The 21,703-nt window shown below is 56.4% G+C and overlaps 1 protein-coding gene across 2 annotated transcripts in view; it reads left to right on the top strand.

The window, feature by feature from the left end:
• ADNP2 (ADNP homeobox 2) overlaps positions 1-14,111 on the top strand; it is a 31,551-nt gene extending 17,440 nt beyond the window's left edge. For both annotated transcript variants that reach the window (XM_060174065.1, XM_060174064.1), the window contains exons 3-4: positions 1,928-2,017; positions 10,689-14,111. In XM_060174065.1, the coding sequence (XP_060030048.1) occupies positions 1,928-2,017; positions 10,689-13,886 (3,288 nt within the window). In that variant the 3' untranslated portion in view covers positions 13,887-14,111. The remainder of the gene's footprint in view (positions 1-1,927; positions 2,018-10,688) is intronic.
• Positions 14,112-21,703: the final 7,592 nt, after the last annotated feature.

Raw genomic sequence — 21,703 nt, 5'->3', positions numbered from 1 at the left:
ATGGAATTGGGTTTCAGAGCCCTCTGGTCATCTTCCCCTGACATTTCTCCCCCTCAGGGAGTCTGGACCAAAGATTTTTATGGGAGCAGAAGGCGGGAGCTCTGGCTTCTGTCACTGCTTCTCCGCTGGACACGGGTGTTGGCAGGTGGATCCACATCCCCAGCCTGTGTCTGTCTGTCCCTAGTGGGGCAGGGCTCTGGGGAGGTGTTAGGCAGTACGCCAGCTCCCCCCTGCTCCACTGCTGAACTCTGTGGTCTATTTACATAATCACTGTTTTACCTGAGACCTGCCCTGTCTGCAGGACACTGGTTTAATCCCACTGGTTTGAACTCTCTTTTTGCTCTGCCCCCTCTCCTAGTCACACCCTGCTTTTACACCCTACCACTTCCTTCCTGGAGAGTATAAATGCAGATGGATAAAGCCAGCATGGCATTGCATTCCAGCTCAGCCACAAGAGTTCCTGGTTCCTCTCCCACATCGCTGAGTAGGCAGCAGCCTAGGTTGGCTCAGGCAGAGTTCTCTCCAACCCAGAGAGCACGTGCCTGGGAAGAAACACCCTCAGGCTAGCCCGGCATCGAGGGGAGGCTCCAGGACACATTGGTGAGGTCGGTTGCCCAGGGAAGTCAGGTTGGTGTCATGGTAGCATCTGCAACTTGATGGCTGAAAGATATAAAGCAGGACAAAATGTTTAATAAACAGGAACCAGAAAGTAGAGCAGATGAGAATAGGGCTCTTAGGGTGGTAAGAAGCTAAGAAGTCTATTTCAGGTACATTCCTAGGAGCCCATGACTTTGGTAATTCGCTTGAGCTTGATAGCTAACGTGAAGGCAGACTAAAATTATTGTGAAAATGGTCAGAGTTGAGACTAGGGTTAAAAAGTTGGATTAGGGCAGAGAGAGTAGCTCCCAAACTTGAAGAATATATATAAATACTATTAACTATTTGTTTTTTAACCAGAGCTCTACTCAGCCGTAGAATCTCTTTGCATAACCATCATGCTATCTACTCCCACCCTAAATACAATGAACTGTTTACCTCATGGATCTGCCCCAGGGCCCATGTGTGTTCACAGTCAGCACAGGAGCCTGTGTGGCCTCCAGTCCCTGTCAGTCTGAGCTCACAGTCCCTGGGCACAGCCGGGACACTGTAGGCTGCACCCTGCTTTATCTGAGGAGCCTGCGTTTTCTCTCAGCTGTTAGAGTGCTGAGTGTCACATCTGTTGTAGCTAAAACCTTTACTAGGTCTATGGGGTCTGGCCTCAAGTTGTGGGGGAAATGCCCCTATGACTTTAGTGGGATCTAAGTTAGGCTAGAGTCTTACTGCATTTACTTGTTGGTCCGGATTGGGAACCTGATTGTCCCTTGCGGTTGGACACACCTCGGCCCCCAGCCCCCACCCCCCCATGCTCCTCACCTGAAACTCCCTTTGAGGCTGGAAACACCACTGTACCCCCCAGCCCCTCGGCTCCAGCCCCTGCCTCCCCCACCCCCTTAGTGCTTACCACCTGTGCTGTTTCTTGTAGAGGCTTCTTGCTTTCTTTGTCTTTTTCTTCTTCTTTAAATGTATTTCGTGTAGGCTATGACAGAGGCAGGGGGTGGGGAGATATAGAAAGACTAGAGCTACTCAGCCCTGGCTGGTGGAATTGGAGATTGAGCCTGGGGCCTCGAAGCCTCAGTCAGGAGAGACTTTGGCAGAACCCCTGCACCGTCTGCAGTGCTGCTTATTTCTTATGAGACTATAGTTTTGACTCGTATCATGTCAACCTTCCTGGTTCGATTCTTAGTGGACACTCGTGGTGATGATTACCTTTTCATCTGACTTGTCTTTTGTACAGTGCTCAGGTGCTAAGTAGTCTCTTCAGTTCTGAGTAAATATTCATCTTCTGGAATTCCATACTAATCACTCTCTTTTTCTCCTTCTAAAAAAGGACCTTAAAGGCTTTGATCCAGGAGAGAAGTACTTCTATAACACATCATGGGGAGATATTTCTCTCTGGGAACCTTCTGGAAAGAAAGTGGTATGTATTTTCCTATTTGATTTTCGTCTTTCCTCAAGAGACGAAGTATCAGCTTAGTTGTGAGAATCAGCACATGTATTTGGGTTTCTGATGAATGAATGGGGCAAGAGATGTGGTGTTAGCTTTTACAGAACTACGGACCCGCTTCACTGCTTTGGGAAGTGGCCCCTGCAGCTGGGGAGCTGGGGGCTCAAACCGGGATCCCTGCGCTGGTCCTTGCACTTCGCACCGAGTGCGCTTAACCTGCTGCACTACCGCCCGGCCCCCAAAGGTTGTGTTTTATGACATAGAACTAAGGAGGCTCTGATTATAAGATGCCACTGATTCACTCGGGTCTGTATGTTAAATTAGGTGGGTAAAGGTAAGTATATCCCGGTTCAGAGACTACAAAGAAAGCATGGCTGTTTGAGTATTCTGGGCTATAATAATTGAAGACATCAAACTTAAGCAGATTCGGGTTAAAATGTGGCTTTCCGTTTAAGTCTACTTATTGAAGTGCTTTCTTCTGGAAGGTCTTCCTGTCACGGCCACTTTAGAGCCAAGCACTGCTTTCCAGTTGATGTGACCCAGGTCACACTGGTCTTAGGAATCCCAGCTTAAAATCCCCTTTAAGGAGTGAGCCGCTCTTCTGTTGTTGGCATTTTCCTTACAGAGATTTCTACTGTCAGGGTTGCTGGAGCATCTCTCCCAGCAGATTTTTCCTTAAGTTGGTGAAAGACAAGGAGAACGAGTGGTCCAGGAGATGGCACAGTGGATAAAGCATTGGACTCTCAAGCATGAGGTCCTGAGTTCAATCCCTGGCAGCACATGTACCAGAGTGATGTCTGGTTCTTTCCCTATCTTCCTCACTGATAAATAAATGAAATATATATATAAAACACATTAATTTCTGGAAAGAATTTTAAAGAAAAAGAAAGATGAGAAAGAGAAGAGACACCATAGCACTGCTCCTCCACTCATGAAGCGTCCCCTTGTTGGTGCTCCCTGTAGTTATAGGGACTCAAACCTGGGTCCTTGTGCACAGTGATGTGTACTCTCCATGGGGTGAGCTGTTTCCAAGCTGAATCTGAAAGACCCTGGACCGTAGCCGGCAGTCTTAATACCTGACTTCACTACTCCTTACTAGTGACCCACGTGTTCATTGGCTGCTGGGAGTTTCGGCCAGCTCCCTAAGAAGTTGGTCTCGTGGTGACAAGTGGGGGCGGTGGCCATGGAAAATGGCCGCATCTTGTCTCTAGTCGCCTGTCTCAGTGTCACTCCTGCCGCTGGTTGGCAGACACAGTGCCGGCATTCCTGTCTGTGCCTTTATGTGTGCTTTGCTGGTGAAAAGATCGAGACTTGGCCTGGAGTGGACGCTGAGAAGCAAAGCAGCACCTGGGTCTTGACATGAAAACAAAGGCCATGACTGAGTGTGAGCAGGCGCGATGGCTGCGGGGCTGGCCGGACCATCTTGCAGGATGGAGCTCGAGGGAAAGCACCAGTTGGAGTCAGAGCCAGAATGACTAGGACGTAGCTGGGCTGCGCTCGTGAAATGGTGATGTCACTTGGTGGCCAGATGCGGAAGAGAATGCCGCTGAGACTTCAGAGAGTGAAGCGGGGGCACGCAGTAGGGCTTCAGGTTTTCATCGGACTCGGAGTAATCGGAGTGTCAGTGGCGGCATGACACGTGATGGTGCGGGAGTGTTGGAGAGATTTGTGGATGTATTTCAATGAAAGGGTCAGGAAAGGTAGGCACTGTCCAGAACAGATCTTTTTTTTTTTTTTTTTTTTTTTTATTTATTTTTATTTAAGAAAGGATTAATTAACAAAACCATAGGGTAGGAGGGGTACAACTCCACACAATTCCCACCGCCCAATCTCCATATCCCACCCCCTCCCCCAATAGCTTTCCCATTTTCTATCCCTCTGGGAGCATGGACCCAGTGTCATTGAGGGTTGCAGAAGGTAGAAGGTCTGGCTTCTGTAATTGCTTCCTCGCTGAACATGGGCGTTGACTGGTCGGTCCATACTCCCAGTCTGCCTCTCTCTTCCCTAGTAGGATGGGTCTCTGGGGAAGCTGAGCTCCAGGACACATTGGTGGTGTCTTCAATCCAGGGAAGTCTGGCCGGCATCCTGATGATACCTGGAACCTGGTGACTGAAAAGAGAGTTAACATACAAAGCCAAACAAATTGTTGAGCAATCATGGACCCAAAGCTTGGAAAAGTGGAGAGGAAGTATTAGGGAGGTACTCACTGCAAACTCTAGTATACTTCTGCTTTCTTACTTTGGTGCCATACTCCAAACTCAGTCAATTTCTGCTTTGCGTTTCTACTTCTTTTTTTTTTTTTTACATGCATAACATTCCCCAGATTCCCATTTAGCAATAAAACCCCCACTATTTCATTCATCATTTTTCATGGACCTGTATTCTCCCCACCCACCCACCCACCCCAGAGTCTTTTACTTTGGTGTAATACTCCAATTCCATTTCAGGTTCGACTTGTGTTTTCTTTTCTAATCTTGTTTTTCAACTTCGGCCTGAGAGTGAGATCATCCCATATTCATCCTTCTGTTTCTGACTTATTTCACTCAACATGATTTTTTTCAAGGTCCATCCAAGATCGGCTGAAAACGGTGAAGTCACCATTTTTTACAGCTGAGTAATATTCCATTGTGTATATATACCACAACTTGCTCTGAATGACTCTGAAAATGTCCAATAGTTCTAGGTTATCTATCTCTTCATTTAGCTCCCTTATGTCTTTACTGATTTTCTTCCTGGATGATCTGTCAAGTTGAGATAGTGGGGTGTTGAAGTCCCCTACTATGATTGTGTTACTGTTAATATATTGCTGTAGCTCTTTCAGTAGAAGTTTGATGTATTTAGATGGCTTCTCATTGGGTGCATAGATATTAATAATTGTTAAGTCCTCTTGATTGACTGATCCTCTGAGCATTAAGTAGTGTCCATTCCTATCTTTTTTAATCTTATGTATTTTAAAGTCTATCATGTCAGATATGAGAATAGCTGTTCCTGCCCTTTTTTGTGGGCCATTGGCTTGAATGATAGTTTTCCATCCTTTCACTTTAAGTCTGTGTTTGTCTTGTTGCGTTAGGTGAGTTTCCTGTAGACAACATATTGTTGGGTTGTGTTTTCTGATCCATCTTCCTACTCTGTGTCTTTTAATAGGTGAATTCAGGCCATTGACATTTATTGATATCAAAGATTGAAGATATTTTAACGCCATTCTTGTAGAGTTTTAGAGTGTTTTGATATATGTCCTATTTGTGGTGGTCTGGTTGTTTATAGGAAACCTTTCAGAACTTCTTTCAAGGCAGGCTTGGTGATGGTTGCTTCCTTCAACTGTTGCTTGTCTGAGAAGGCTTTGATGCTTCCATCTAGTCTGAATGACAGTCTAGCAGGATATAGTATTCTTGGCTGAAAGCCTTTCTCATTGAGCACTCGATAGATATCTTGCCATTCTCTTCTGGCCTGTAGTGTTTGTATGGAGAAGTCTGCTGCTAATCTTATGGGTTTTCCTTTGTAGGTGACTCTTTGTTTTTCTCTTGCAGCCTTGAGGATCCTTTCTTTATCCTTATTCCTTTCCAATCTAAGTATGACATGTCTTGGTGTCTTTAGGTCTGGGTTAATTCTGTTTGGGACCCTCTGGGCTTCTTGAATTTTTATGTCTTTGGTGTTGTCTAGACTAGAGAAATTTTCAGCTATTATGGCCTGGAGAACGCTTTCTTCCTCCCCTTCTCTTTCTTCCTCTGGTAAGCCAATAATGCGTATATTGTTTCTTTTGAAGTCATCCCATAGGACTCTGTTGTTGTTTTCAGCATCTCTTAATCTCTTTTTGAGATCTCTTACTTCTTCTTTAGTTGTCTCTAATTCATCCTCAATCTTGCTAATTCTGTCTTCAGCCTCATTGATTCTATTCTCTCTGCCCTCTACTGCTTTCTGGAGTTCATCTATTTTGTTGCCCTGCTCTGATACTGTTTTAGCTTGTTCAGCTAGTTGCCTTCTTAGCTCAGCAATTTCAGCTTTCAGCTCTCTAATAACCATGAGATAATTAGAATTTTCTTCCATATTCTCATTTGTTGTTCCTGCAGTTCTGATTACAATTTTTTCAAATTCTTTACTCACTCCTGTTATTATTTCCTTAGCTAATGTTTGGATGTTGAACTTGTTGTTTTGTGCTTTGCCCTCTGGAGGACTTTTAGCTGGACTCTTGTCCTGGTTCGAGTCTCCTTTATTTTTTCTTGTTGTTTTAACCATTTTATATAAGTTAAGAGGTTTTTCAATCCCTGAGTTGGAGTTCAGTGGTGTAAAAGCCTTTTTTTTTTCCCCCTGTAGGCTATGGTAGCCTGAGGGCTTTTTAACTATCAATAGGCTTCTTGGCTTAATCAATGACTCCTGACCAAGAGATAAAGCAGGGTGTGGCAGAGATAATCCAGTGGTTATGCAAAGAGACTTTCACAGCCCTTCAGCTATGCCACCGAGGTATAGGTCTTCTCCTGAGTTTCCCGGTTAGATCTCTGTGCCCTGGTGTCCCTCCCTGTTGCTGCTCCAGATTCTGAGGGTAGTAGCAATGGAGACTCAGAGTTGTACTTGGTGAGTCTCTGGGGAGTCCTTTCCTCCCTTCAGCTGTCCCCTTGTTGGTGGAGCAGACTGGAGGTGGTGTCTCCACTGACAAACTGTCGAACTGTTAGCAGTCACTTAATCTCTCCTTAGGCCCCTCTCTCCTCTCTGTCACCAGCCACGCGTGTTTGTACTCACGGGTGATTTACTGGGTTTCTGTGGTCATTCTAGTCCTGTCTTGTTTCGGTCCGGGTGGTCTCCTTTGGTATTCCTAGTTGATCCGGGAGAGGAGAGGAGAGGAGAGGAGAGGAGAGGAGAGGAGAGAAAGCGATCTGCTGCTCGTAGCTCCAGATCTTTTTTTTTAATTATTTCTTTTAACTAGAATACTGGCCAGCTCTGGCTTATGGTGGTGCAGGGTATTGAACCTGGGACTTTGGAGCCTCAGACATGAGCGTCTCTTTGCATAACCATTGTGCTATCTACCCCCCGCTTAAATTTTTTTATTATCTTTATCTTTATTGTTGTTATAGCTGCTGTTGTTGGATAGAACAGAGAGAAATTGAGAGAGGAGGGGAAGCAGGAGGAGAGGGAGAGACAGATAAACACCTGCAGGCTTTGGTGCTTGGGAGCCAGAGACTTTGGGGGACCCAGGTGCTGGAGCTCAGTGCTGAGCATCCAGACAGCAGCTGTGTACCCACAAGAGACTCCAGGCTCCCCCCCCCCCCCCCCCCCGCTCTTCTCTCCATGTGATAGGGAACACGGTCACAGATGACTCCTCTGGCTTGGGGGGAGGCACACATTTGTGGGGGCATACACTTTCATTTTCGTGGCAGACACCAGGGCTTGAGGTTACTGGCTTATATGTGATACAAAGGTTTGTAGACTTTCCCAAAGTGTCCACACTACTCTGCTTCCTCCCACAGTGATGTGGGACAGGGCTGGGTTCCAGTACCCGGCGTGATGTTTATCTGCCCACAGGTGTGGTGGAGACTGCTGCTTACTGTTTGCATTCTCTCTCTCTCTTTCTTTTTAAAATATCTAGTTGTTTATGTATTAATGAGGGGGAGGGGGAGGAGGAGGAGGAGGAGAGAGCGACAGTGCTAGAGCCAGACATCACTTTGGTGCATGTGCTGCCAGGGATCAAACTCAGGACCTCGTACTTGAGAGTCCAATACTTTATCCGCTGCGTCACTTCCTGGACCCCCTCTCTATCTTTTTTTTTTTTCTCCAGGATTATTGCTGGGGCTCAGTGCCAGCACTACAAACCCACTGCTCCTGGCGGTGGATTCTGTTTTATTCAATAGGACAGAGAAATTGAGAGGGGAGTGGGAGAGAGGGAGAGAAAAAGACACCGGTAGGCCTTCTTCGCCACTTGTTAAGTGCCCCCATTGCAGGTGGGAACAGGGGCTCGAACCTGGTCCTTGCGTGTGGTGCACCACCGCCTAGGGTTACCAGCTAGACTCATTCCTGTGCAATGACTCCACTGCTCCCTGTAAGCACTTCTTTTTTCTTTTTTATTTCACTGATAGAGGGTGAGAGGGAGGGGCAGACAGAAAGAGACACTAGCACTGCTCTGCCGCTCATGAAGCTCTTCTGCAGGTGGGGCTGGGGTTTTGGACCTGCGCCTTCAGTCAGTAACTGGCCACACCACCTGGACCCTGATTTGGACCATTTTATTGTTATTGTGCTATTTAGTTTTTGCCACTAGGGTCATCACTGGGTCTTGGTGTCTGCACAACAAATCCACTGCAGCTGGCGGCCGTTTTCCCCCTTTCTGTTTTGATAGAGGAGGCAGTGGATGTGGGGGGAGAGGGAGAGCAAACAGAAGACACCTGCAGCACTTCCCTGCCACTGTGGAGCCGCCCCCCTGCAAGTGGGGGCTCTGGACTTGAACCCAGGCCCTTGCACGTGGTAGCAGGTGTGCCGCCGCGCCACCCGCCCTCCCCCAGCTTGCCTTTTCACGCGACTCAGGATGCCGGGCATCTTCGTTTCCTTGGCACCTGTGCTCCCTTTTGTTGGTTTTCTAAAGGCTGGCCATTTCCTGTTGCGATTTGAACATGACCACGTATGTGTTCTGGATACCAGCCCATTATTAGATGTTTAGTTTGTAAACTCTCTTAGCCTGTGATGTGTCTTTTTATTTATTTTTAAACAGTATCTTAAAAAGAGCAGGAAAGCTTTAGTTTGAAGGCCAGTTTATTTTTTCATGGCTCAAACGTCATGCCTCACGTTTAAGGTCCCCCTGGCGTGGGAGGCGGTTTGCTAGCAGAGCACATGGTGTGGGAGGGCCTGGTCGGAGTCCCACCGCACAGCACCAGAAGAAACCGCAGGTGCAGCGGTGCTGTGCTGCCCTCGCTCTCTGCCTCCCTCCCTCTGGCACCCGCCCCCGTCACCCTGAACCTGAGGTGTGGCCAGCTGTGATGACAGTACGCCGGTCTTAAGGTCTGTGTCCTCTCACAAAGTGTCGTCTCCGAGGACACTGTTTGCCTTTATTGTACTCAGGAGACTGCAGGGGAGGAGGTGGGTGCAGTGAGTATAGGGCTGGCTGTGAACTTGGGAGCCTGAGGTCCCGAGTTTGATTCCTGGTGTCCCGTGGGTCAGTGATGCTCTAGTTCTCTCTCTCTCTGTCTTCCTTTGCCTCTTCTCTCCCTCTCTGTGTAAATACGTAAACCAAATAGAACTAAAGCAGTCGAGCCTCCAGCTGCCAGGTGAACCTGGTTTCACAACTTGACTATGAGCCGGTGGACAGGGGTCCCGCGTCTGGTCCAGTGTGGGTCCCGTCAGCTCTGTGGATGGACCTGGGCTTTGCTAGCCAGCAGTCGCTGAGGAAACGGAAGCCTGGTGTGGACCGAGTGGACAGCAGCGTGGGTGACTGTGTGTGGGAGTGCGGGCAGGGTAGGTGAGTGAAGGCCTCTGCCAGGCCCGGCCCAGAGGGGTGTGAGCTGGGAGCGGCGGTTCCCTGCTTCCCTCCAGTCACCACAGAACACGCGGCTTCCTTGGAGAAAGGGATGCAGAGGGTCCCATGTGGACAGCACTGTGCCAGGTGTCTGTCAGTGCCACAAGCTTGTTGAATCCCGATTCATTTGAGAGAGAGAGATTCTGTCAGCATTGTATCCTGTGGTCTGAAGCAGACCAGGGGTCTGTGGGCAGTACTCTCTGGGGACCTGGCCACAGCTCTGCCTTCTCCAGGAAGGGGGACAGAGATAGCAGTGACAAGCCACAACTTGCCAGCTGGAGGGTTAGAGGAGAATTCCAGGGGAGGTTTAGGATTTGGAGAGGAGAGGTTAGGGTTATAAGAACATAAGAACTCAGGAAAAGTGACGAGAAGGAAGAAGGCAGCTTTGTTTTGCTGGGGGCCTAGTTTACTGCCCTGGTGCAGTTAGCTCAGTGTGTTGGGTTGTTGGAAAGTCACGGGTTTGCACAGAGAAGTTCGTCATGGCTTCTGACAGGCCAGTAGATGCAAGTCATGAGGGTTTTGTTTGGGATGGCTGGAAATACATCAGTAGACCCAACTTGTGAGCCAAGTCATGTGTCTTGTGCAACAAGGAATAGCTATATATTTCTTAATGTCTAAGAAGGAAAAAAATGATAGTGGGTGGCTAGATGGTGGCACACCTGGTTAAACGCTCAAATTACAGTACATAAGGATGCAGGTTCAAGCCTCTGGTCCCCACCTGCAGGGGGAAAGCTTCACGAGTGGGGAACAGGTTTGCAGGTGTCTCTCCCTCCCCGTCTCCCCCTCCTCTATTTCTCTGTCTCTATTCAAGAATAAGTAGAAACATTAAAGAAAAAAGAAAAAAAATAAAGACTATGTAGTGGTGTGATTTGCGAAGTTGGAAGTTGTCTTACTGTTTGTAAGTCAGGTTTGATTGGAGTAGAGCTTTCACCTAGGCTCACCTGTCACTTAGGGGTGCTTTAGTGGTAGAGCTGTGTGGGGCCCACTGTGCCTAGTCACTCGCCCTCTGGCCCTCGAAGGAGCTCACTCTGTCCCTGCTCGGTGTGGCGGGGCCACCGTGCCCAGTAGAGAAGGTCACCCGCCCTGATTGCAGAAGGCAGAGAGCTGGCAGCTGGACTGAGCGCCTTGACTTGCTTTGTTTCCCTTTGACAGAGGTACCGCACTAAGCCGTACTGCTGCAGCCTCTGCAAGTACTCCAGCAAGGTGCTGACCTCCTTCCGGAACCACCTGCACCGCTGCCACGAGGACGAGCTGGACCAGGAGCAGCTGATCCCCTGCCCCAACTGCGTGTTCTCCGCCCATCCCAAGGTGGTGGGCCGCCACTTTCGCATGTTCCACGCGCCCGCGCGCAAGCTGCAGGGCTGTGCCGTGAGCCCCGCGGGAGACTCCAAGCCCTCCCGCGGCGACGCCGTGAGCTTCACGTGCCTCAAGTGCAGCTTCTCCAACACGCTCTACTACAGCATGAAGAAGCACGTGCTGGTGGCCCACTTCCACTACCTGATCAACGCCTACTTCGGGCTGCGGGCCGGGGACGGGGCCGAGCCGGCCGCCCCCAACGCCCTGAGGGTCGACAGGTACTACTGCAAGAAGTGCAACGCCAGGGCCGGCAGCCAGGATGCGCTCCTGTACCACATCCTGACCTCCGACCTGCACCGCGACCTGGAGAACAAGCTGCGCTCCGTCATCTCCGAGCACATCAGGAAGGCCGGGCTGCTGAGGCAGGCCCACATCGCTCCCAAACCGGCCACGCACGGGCCGGCCCCCGCCCCGCCCCCGGCCCCGGCCCCGGCCCCGGCCCCGGCCCCGGCCCCGGCCCCGGCCCCCGCCCCCGCCCCCGCCCCCGCCCCCTGCTTCCATCTCGCTGTGCCTCAGAGCTCTCCCGGTCCAGCCGGGGCGCGACCCTCACAGGGCTCCATCCAGGTGGCGGCCCACTCCCCGCCCGCCGTTGCCCAGCACCGCGTGACTCTGGTCTCCAGCCCTCTTCCCGGGGGCCAGAGCGGCCTCCCCCTGCAGCCCGCCGCCCCACCGCCTGTCTTCCTCTCTCACGGGGTTCCCTTGAACCCACCCACAAACCCTGCGGTGTTGCCCCTGAGCTCGCCGGCTGGGCCGCTGAACAAACCTGTCGGGTCTGCCGTCCTCCCCGCAAACGCAGCCATCCACCCGGGGCCGCTGCCCCTCGGCCAGCCGGTGGGGCCTAATGTTCTCTCACTGAACAGGCCCGTGGGGCCTCGTGTCCTTCCCGTCAGCCCCTCTGTCAGTGCTGGGCTACTGCAGGGGGTGTCCCCAGGAGTGATCTCTGTGAGCCGTTCGGCCCCATCGGGCGTCCTGCCTACCGGCCAGATGACTCCCACCAGGGTCATCCCTTCCGGCCAGACGGCCACCTCTGGGGTCCCGCCCACCGGCCAGGTGGTCCAGCCAGGGGTCGTGCCTCTTGGCCAGACTGCTCCGGCGGCCGTGGTCCCCAGCAGGTTGACGGTCCCCACCCGGGTCCTCCCCCCTAGCCAGACGCTACCACTGAGGGTGCTCCCTCCTGGCCAGGTGGTCCCGCCCGCGCTGCTCCCTCCCGGGCCGACGGCGTCCTCGGGGCCCCTCCCCGTGGGCCCAGGGGTGCTGCAGCTCAGCCAGCCCGTGCTGTCCGGGGTCCTGCCCGTGGGCCCTCCGGCACGGCCCGGAGTCCTGCAGCTCGGCCAGCCTGTGAGTACCAACCTGCTGCCCACCGGCCAGCCCGCCAGGCCCAGTGCGGCACAGAATGCCACCTTCCTCACGTCCGGCTCCATCCTCAGACAGCTCATCCCCACCGGGAAGCAGGTGAACGGCATCCCCACATACACGCTGGCCCCAGTGTCCGTCACGCTGCCTGTGCCGCCCACCGTCGCGCCCCCCCAGGTGCCTCTGCAGCTGCTGCGCTCGGGCGCATCCGCCCAGGTGGCCGTCCCCTCGGCCGGCGTGCCGTCCCCTCCCGTGGTGAGCGCCCCACAGAGCGTGCTGCTCCCCGCCTCCTGCTCCGCGGCCGAGGCCGGCCAGGCGCTCAGGCAGGCCAAGCAGTGGAAGACCTGCCCCGTGTGCAACGAGCTCTTCCCCTCCAACGTCTACCAGGTGCACATGGAGGTGGCGCACAAGCACGGCGAGGCCCGTGCCGCCGGCAAGCTGGAGCCCGAGAAGCTGGCGGCCTGCGCGCCCTTCCTCAAGTGGGTGCGCGAGAAGACGGTGCGCTGCCTGCCCTGCAAGAGCCAGCTGGCGGAGGCCGAGCTGATGCAGCACCTGCTGACTCACGGCCTGGGCTGCCTCTTCTGTCCCGGCACCTTCCACGACCTGCGCGGGCTGAGCGAGCACAGCCGCACGGCGCACCGCGGCAAGAAGCAGCTGCCCCTGGACTACGGCGGCCGGGGCTTCCAGCTGGACCTGGACGCCGACGGCAGCCTGCTCTTCCCACACCTGGACTTCACCACGGCCCTGCCCCGGGAGGCGCTGGGGGAGCGCGAGGTCTACCTGGCCGTGCTGGCCGGCGTCCACTCCAAGGCCCTGGTGCCCGTGTATGTCAAGGTGCGGCCGCAGGCCGAGGGTGCTCTGGGCACGCCCGGCCGGCAGGCGCTCACCTGCCCCTTCTGCTTCGGCACCTTCGTGACGGCGCAGGCCTACGAGCTGCACCTGCGCGAGCGGCACCACATCACGCCCACGGTGCACACGGTGCTCAGGTCCCCCGCCTTCAAGTGCATCCACTGCTGCGGGGTCTACACGGGCAGCATGACGCTGGCCGCCATCGCCGTGCACCTGGTGCGCTGCCGCAGCGCCCCCAAGGACAGCAGCTCGGGCCTGCAGCCGCCGCCTGGCCCGCCAGATGGCGGGGAGCTGCTCTTCCTAGGGGAGGAGCTGCAGGACCCCGGCCTGCCTGGCAAACGCAAGCTGCCTGACGGCCCGGCCGGGCCCCCGGGCCCCTTGCCATCCGGCGGCGACGCGGCCCCCGGGCTGGAGAAGGCGGCCGGCGTCGCGCCCTTCAAAAGGCCGCGGAACGAGAGCGGGACGGAGGGTCCGCCGCCGCGTGAGGACCCGCTGCAGGTTCTGGCGCTGGACCCCGCGCGGTACGAGGAGCGGTCCTACGAAGACAAGAAGCAGTTTCTCAGAGACTATTTCCACAAGAGACCGTATCCTAGCAGGAAAGAGATAGAACTGCTGTCCTCCCTCTTGTGGGTGTGGAAGATCGACGTGGCTTCGTTCTTTGGCAAAAGGAGATACATTTGCATGAAAGCAATAAAGAGTCACAAGCCTTCTGTGCTTCTAGGCTTTGACATGTCTGAACTGAAAAACGTCAGGCACAGATTGAACTTTGACTGTGAGCCACAGGACCCGTAAACAAGCAGGAGAGATGGCCAGTGCTGGAGAATTAGCTTGCTCGGTTGAGATGTGATTTCCCCTCACGGTGTGTTGAGCGAATCAGTTTCAGTGGTCTTCATGCTGCTCTGTAGATTCACTCCAGGTGCTCAGAGAGACTTTGAGGAGTGAGTCGCTGCACTGTCTCATGCAGTCCTCCTGTATGTTTTTCCATCGTGTAAATTAAATCTTTTGATACTTCTCGCACGTCTTGTTTCCCCAGTAGTGTCAGTGCTGTGTGATGACGACTGAGACCTTTTTGCCCTTCCCATTTAAGGAAACTTCAGCTGTGTCAGAATGATTGACTAGCCGGGTCTTCCCCCAGGCGGTGCCTGCCGGCAGCTCATGGCCCTTGTCGCTGTGGGCAGAGTCTGCTCTGTAAGATACTTGCTTATAGATCATAATTTTGAGGGTTTTTTCCCCCCTTTCTTTGCAGTTTCTAACAGCTGTTCTTAACTATAACTCACAGGAAATGAGATGTTTTCATTTGTTTAAAACATACTGAAGTTTCATAATTCAAAAAACAAGTTATTTTATGAATAAAGTAATTCAGTGCAGAAAAGCTTTAGTGTAGACTTTCCCCTCTTTGTGACATGGTGATGTCATTTCTTCATTCAAGCTAAGATTGTAATCCTTTAGAACGGACACCGAGAACAGACTCTGCTCACAGAGTGAGAGTGAGGCTCCGGAGTCTGTTGCTGAGGGTGAAGGCCGTGCTTGGCACCAACGTGCAGCGAGGTCATCCAGAGCCGTTTCCACAGTGGTGCCAAGTCTCTGAGGGGCTCCCTAGAGCTCAGTCAGCTATATCCGGGGAAGTGGCTTTGCTGCAGCTCGGCTGCCAGACTGCTGGGATAGACCTGCCCGAGGAGTGTCTGTGGAGAGGGAGAACGCCAGGGTCTGTGGACGGACTGCCCGACGAGTGTCTGTGGAGAGGGAAATTGCTGAGGTCCGGGGACGGACAGCCCAAGGAGTGTCTGTGGTGACGGAGACCGCTGGGGTCTGTGGATGGACTGCTCGAAGTGTGTCTGTGGAGAGGGAGACCGACAGGGTCCGGGGACGGACTGCCGGAGGAGTGTCTGGGGAGAGGGAGGCTGCCGGGGTCAGTGGATGGACTACGCAAGGAGTGTCTGGAGAGGGAGACCGCCGGGGTCTGTGAACGGACTGGCGGAGGAGTGTCTGTGGAGAGGGAGACCACCGGGTTCTGTGGACGGACTGCCAGAGGAGTGTCTGGAGAGGGAGACCGCCGGGGTCTGTGGACGGACTGCCGGAGGAGTGTCTATGGAGAGGGAGACCGCCGGGGTCTGTGGACGGATTGCCGGAGGAGTGTCTGGAGAGGGAGACCGCCGGGGTCTGTGAACGGACTGGCGGAGGAGTGTCTGGAGAGGGAGACCGCCGGGGTCTGTGGATGGACTGCCCGAAGTGTGTGGAGAGGGAGACCGCCGGGGTCTGGGGACGGACTGCCGGAGGAGTGTCTGTGGAGAGGGAGACCTCCGGGGTCTGTGGACGGACTGCCAGAGGAGTGTCTGGAGAGGGAGACCGCCGGGGTCTGTGGACGGACTGCCCGAGGAGTGTCTGTGGAGAGGGAGACCGCTGGGGTCTGTGGACGACTGCCGGAGAAGTGTCTGTGGAGAGGGAGACCGCCGGGGTCTGTGGACGGACTGCCCGAGGAGTGTCTGTGGAGAGGAAGATGCCGGGGTCTGTGGACGGACTGCCGGAGGAGTGTCTGTGGAGAGGAAGATGCCGGGGTCTGTGGACGGACTGCCGGAGGAGTGTCTGTGGAGAGGGAGATGCCGGGGTCTGTGGACGGACTGCCGGAAGAGTGTTTGTGGAGAGGAAGATGCCGGGGTCTGGGGATGGACTGCCCGAAAAGTGTCTGTGGAGAGGGAGCAGCCGGGGTCCGTGGACGGACTGCCCGAGGAGTGTCTGTGGAGAGGGAGATGCCGGGGTCCGGGGACGGACTGCCCGAGGTAAGTCTGTGGAGAGGGAGACCGCTGCGGTCCGGGGACAGACTGCCCGAGGAGTGTCTGTGGAGAGGGAGATGCCGAGATTCAGGGACGGACTCCCGGAGGTGAGTCTGTGGAGAGGGAGATGCCGGGGTCTGGGGACAGACTGCTCGAGGTGAGTCTATGGAGAGGGAGATGCCAGGGTCTGTGGACTTACTGCCCGAGGAATGTCTGTGGAGAGGGTGATGCCAGGGTCCGGGGACGGACTGCCCGAGGAGTGTCTTTGGAGAGGGAGATACCGAGGTCCAGGGACGGAATGCCCGAGGAGTGTCTGTAGAGAGTGTCGAGGACCAGAGCCGGACTACCGGAGGTGAGTCTGTGGAGAGGGAGATGCCGGGGTCCGGGGACGGACTGCCCGAGGTGAGTCTGTGGAGAGGGAGATGCCGATGTCCGGGGACGGACTGCCCGAGGAGTGTCTGTGGAGAGGGAGGCCGCCGGGGTCTTTGTGACGGACTGCCCAAGGTGAGTCTGTGGAGAGGGAGATGCCGGGGTCCGAGAACGGATTGCCCAAGGTAAGTCTCTGGAGAGGGAGATGCCGGGGTCAGGGGACATACTGCCCTAGTGAGTCTATGGAGAGGGAGATGCCAGGGTCTCTGGACGGACTGCCCGAGGTGAGGCTGTGGAGAGGGATATGCCGGGGTCTGGGGACAGACTGCCTGAGGAGTGTCTGTGGACAGGGAGATGCCGCGGTTAGAACAGACTACCCGAGGTCAGTCTGTGGAAAGGGAGATGTCGGGGTCCGGGGACGGACTGCCCGAGGTGAGTCCGTGGAGAAGGAGATGCCGGGGTCTGTGGACGGACTGCCCGGGTGAGTCTGTGGAGAGGGAGCAGCCGGGGTCCGGGGACGGACTGCCCAAGGAGTGTCTGTGGAGAGGGAGATGCCGGGGTCTGTGGAGGGACTGCCGCAGGAGTGTCTGTGGAGAGGGAGACCGCGGGGGGCTGTGGACGGACTGCCCGAGGAGTGTCTGTGGAGAGGAAGATGCTGGGATCTGTGGACGGACTGCCCGAAAGTGTCTGTGGAGAGGGAGATGCCGGGGTCCGGGGACGGACTGGCCGAGGAGTGTCTGTGGAGAGGAAGATGCCGGGGTCTGTGGAGGGACTGCCGGAGGAGTGTCTGTGGAGAGGGAGACCGCGGGGGTCTGTGGACGGACTGCCCGAGGAGTGTCTGTGGAGAGAGAGATGCCAGGGTCTGTGGACTTACTGCCCGAGTAGTGTCTGTGGAGAGGGAGGAGCCGGGGTCTGTGGACGGACTGCACGAGGTGAGTCTGTTAAGAGGGATATGCCGGTGTCCGGGGACGGACTGCCCGAGGAGTGTCTGTGGAGAGGGCGGCCCCTGGGGTCTTTGTGACGGACTGCCCGAGGTGAGTCTGTGGAGAGGGAGATGCCGGGGTCTGTGGACGGACTGCCGGAGGAGTGTCTGTGGAGAGTGAGGCCGCCGGGGTCTTTGTGACGGACTCCTGAGGTGAGTCTGTGGAGAGGGAGATGCCATGGTCCGAGAACGGATTGCCCAAAGTAAGTCTCTGGAGAGGGAGATGCCAGGGTCAGGGGACAGACTGCCCTAGTGAGTCTGTGGAGAGGGAGATGCCGGGTTCAGGGGACGGACTGTCCGAGGTGAGACTGTGGAGAGGGAGATGCCGGGGTCCGGGGACGGACTGCCCGAGGAGTGTCTGTGGAGAGGGAGATGCCGGGGTCTGTGGATGGACTCCTGAGGTGAGTCTGTGGAGGGGGAGATGCCGGTGTCCGGGGACTGACTGCTCGAGGTGAGTCTGTGTAGAGGGAGATACTGGGTCCGGAGACAGACTGCCTGAGATGAGACTGTGGAGACGGAGATGCCGCGGTCTGGGGACAGACTGCCTGAGGAGTGTCTGTGGAGAGCGACATGCCGGGGTTAGAACGGACTGCCCGAGGTCAGTCTGTGGAGAGGGAGATGTCGGGGTCCGTGGACGGACTGCCCGAGGTGAGTCTGTGGAGAGGGAGATGCCGGGGTCTGTGGACGGACTGCCCGAGGTGAGTCTGTGGAGAGGGAGCAGCCGGGGTCCGGGGACGGACTGCACAAGGAGTGTCTGTGGAGAGAAAGGTGCCGGGGTCTGTGGAGCGACTGCCGGAGGAGTGTCTGTGGAGAGTGAGACCGCAGGGGTCTGTGGACGGACTGCCCGAGGAGTGTCTGTGGAGAGGGAGATGCGGGGTCTGTGGACGGACTGCCCGAGGTGAGTCTGTGGAGAGGGAGATGCCGGGGTCTGTGCACGGACTGCCCAAGGAGTGTCTGTGGAGAGGAAGATGCCGGGGTCTGTGGAGGGACTGCCGGAGGAGTGTCTGTGGAGAGGGAGACCGCGGGGATCTGTGGACGGACTGCCCGAGGAGTGTCTGTGGAGAGGGTGATGCCGGGGTCTGTGGAGGGACTGGCGGAGGAGTGTCTGTGGAGAGGGAGATGCCGGGGTCTGTGGAGGGACTGCCGCAGGAGTGTCTGTGGAGAGGGAGACCGCGGGGGTCTGTGGACGGACTGCCCGAGGAGTGTCTGTGGAGAGGGAGATGCCGGGGTCTGTGGAGGGACTGCCGCAGGAGTGTCTGTGGAGAGGGAGACCGCGGGGGTCTGTGGACGGACTGCCCGAGGAGTATCTGTGGAGAGGAAGATGCTGGGATCTGTGGACGGACTACCCGAGGAGTGTCTGTGGAGAGGGAGATGCCGGGGTCCGGGGACGGACTGGCCGAGTAGTGTCTGTTGAGAGGAAGACGCCGGGGTCCGGGGACGGACTGCCCGAGGAGTGTCTGTGGAGAGGGAGATGCCGGGGTCTGTGGACGGACTGCCCGAGGAGTGTCTGTGGAGAGGGAGATGCCGGGGTCCGGGGACGGACTGCCCGAGGAGTGTCTGTGGGAGGGAGATGCCGGAGTCCGGGGATGGACTGCCCAAGGTGTGTCTGTGGAGAGGTTGATCCCGGGTTCAGGGGACGGACTGTCCGAGGTGAGACTGTGGAGAGGGAGATGCCGGGGTCCAGGGACGGACTGCCCGAGGAGTGTCTGTAGAGAGGGAGATGCCGGGGTCTGTGGACGGACTCCTGACGTGAGTCTGTGGAGGGGGAGATGCCGGGGTCCGGGGACTGACTGCTCGAGGTGAGTCTGTGTAGAGGGAGATACCGGGGTCCGGGGACACACTGCCTGAGATGAGACTGTGGAGACGGAGATGCAGGGGTCCGGGGACTGACTGCCCGAGGAGTGTCTGTGGAGAGGGAGATGCTGGGGTTAGAACGGACTGCCCGAGGTGAGTCTGTGGAGAGGGAGATGCCGGGTTCAGGGGACGGACTGTCCGAGGTGAGACTGTGGATTGGGAGTGGACGGGGTCCGGGGACGTACTGCCCGAGGAGTGTCTGTGGAGAGGGAGATGCCGGGGTCTGTGGAGGGACTGCCGCAGGAGTGTCTGTGGAGAGGGAGACCGCGGGGGTCTGTGGACGGACTGCCCGAGGAGTATCTGTGGAGAGGAAGATGCTGGGATCTGTGGACGGACTACCCGAGGAGTGTCTGTGGAGAGGGAGATGCCGGGGTCCGGGGACGGACTGGCCGAGTAGTGTCTGTTGAGAGGAAGACGCCGGGGTCCGGGGACGGACTGCCCGAGGAGTGTCTGTGGAGAGGGAGATGCTGGGGTTAGAACGGACTGCCCGAGGTCAGTCTGTGGAGAGGGAGATGCCGGGGTCCAGGGACGGACTGCCCGAGTTGAGTCTGTGGAGAGGGAGATGCGGGGTCTGTGGACGGACTGCCCGAAGTGAGTCTGTGGAGAGGGAGATGTCGGGGTCTGTGGACGGACTGCCGGAGGAGTGTCTGTGTAGAGAGAGATGCCGTGATCTGTGGACTTACTGCCCAAGGTGAGTCTGCGGAGAGGGAGATGCCGAGGTCCGAGGACGGAGTGCCCGAGGAGTGTCTGTGGAGAGGGAGGCCGCTGGGGTCTTTGTGAATGACTCCTGAGGTGAGTCTGTGGAGAGGGAGATGCCGGGGTCAGGGGACAGACTGCCCTAGTGAGTCTATGGAGAGGGAGATGCCGGGGTCTCTGGGTGGACTGCCCGAGGTGAGTCTGTGGAGAGGGAGATGCCGGGGTCCGGGAACTGACTGCTCGAGGTGAGTCTGTGGAGAGGTTGATCCCGGGTTCAGGGGACGGACTGTCCGAGGTGAGACTGTGGAGAGGGAGATGACGGGGTCCGGTGACGTACTGCCCGAGGAGTGTCTGTGGAGAGGGAGATGCCGGGGTCTGTGGACGGACTCCTTAGGTGAGTCTGTGGAGGGGGAGATTCCTGGGTCCGGGGACTGACTGCTCGAGGTGAGTCTGTGTAGAGGGAGATACTGGGGTCCGGGGACAGACTGCCTGAGATGAGACTGTGGAGACGGAGATGCCGGGGTCCGGGGACAGACTGCCTGAGGAGTGTCTGTGGAGAGGGAGATGCCGGGGTTAGAACGGACTACCCGAGGTCAGTCTGTGTAGAGGGAGATGTTGGGGTCCGGGGACGGACTGCCCGAGGTGAGTCTGTGGAGAGGGAGATGCCGGGGTCTGTTGACGGACTGCCCGGGTTAGTCTGTGGAGAGGGAGCAGCCGGGGTCCGGGGACGGACTGCCCAGCGAGTGTCTGTGGAGAGGGTGATGCCGGTGTCCGGGGACGGACTGCCCAAGGAGTGTCTGTGGAGAGGAAGATGCTGGGATCTGTGGATGGACTGCCCGAGGAGTGTCTGTGGAGAGGGAGATGCCAGGGTCCGGGGACGAACTGCCCGAGGAGTGTCTGTGGAGAGGGAGATGCCGGAGTCCGGGGATGGACTGCCCAAGGAGTGTCTGTGGAGAGGGTGATGCCGGGGTCCGGGGACGGACTGCCCGAGGAGTGTCTGTGGAGAGGAAGATGCTGGGATCTGTGGACGGACTGCCCGAGGAGTGTCTGTGTAGAGAGAGATGCCGGGATCTGTGGACTTACTGCCCAAGGTGAGTCTGTGGAGAGGGAGATGCCGGGGTCCGGGGACTGACTGCCCGAGGAGTGTCTGCAGAGAGGGAGATGCCGAGGTCCCGGGTCGGAGTGCCCGAGGAGTGTCTGTGGAGAAGGAGGCCGCCTGGGTCTTTGTGACGGACTTCTGAGGTGAGTCTGTGGAGAAGGAGATGCCGGGGTCCCAGAACGGATTGCCCAAGGTAAGTCTCTGGAGAGGGAGATGCCGGGGTCAGGGGAGAGACTGCCTCAGTGAGTCTGTGGAGAGGGAGATGCCGGGTTCAGGGGACGGACTGTCCGAGGTGAGACTGTGGAGAGGGAGATGCCGGAGTCCGGGGACGGACTGCCCGAGGAGTGTCTGTGGAGAGGGAGATGCTGGGGTCTGTGGACGGACTGCCTGAGGAGTGTCTGTGGAGAGGGAGATGCCGGTGTCCAGGGACGGACTGCCCGAGGATTGTCTGTGGAGAGGGAGGCCCCCGGGGTCTTTGTGATGGACTCCTGAGGTTAGTCTGTGGAGAGGGAGATGCTGGGGTCCGGGGACGGACTGCCCGAGGAGTGTCTCCGGAGATGCTGAGGTCCGGGGACGGAGTGCTCGAGGAGTGTCTGTGGAGAGGGAGGCTGCCGGGGTCTTTGTGAATGACTCCTGAGGTGAGTCTGTGGAGAGGGAGATGCCATGGTCCGAGAACGGATTGCCCAAGGTAAGTCTCTGGAGAGGGAGATGCCGGGGTCAGGGGACAGACTGCCCTAGTGAGTCTTTGGAGAGGGAGATGCCGGGTTCAGGGGACGGACGGTCCGAGGTGAGACTGTGGAGGGGGAGATGCCGGGGTCCGGGGACGGACTGCCCGAGG

The sequence above is a fragment of the Erinaceus europaeus genome, chromosome 15 (genome assembly GCF_950295315.1).
Source record: "Erinaceus europaeus chromosome 15, mEriEur2.1, whole genome shotgun sequence".
In the NCBI taxonomy this organism is placed as follows: Eukaryota; Metazoa; Chordata; class Mammalia; order Eulipotyphla; family Erinaceidae; genus Erinaceus; species Erinaceus europaeus.
This window is presented reverse-complemented; position numbering and strand designations above follow the sequence as displayed.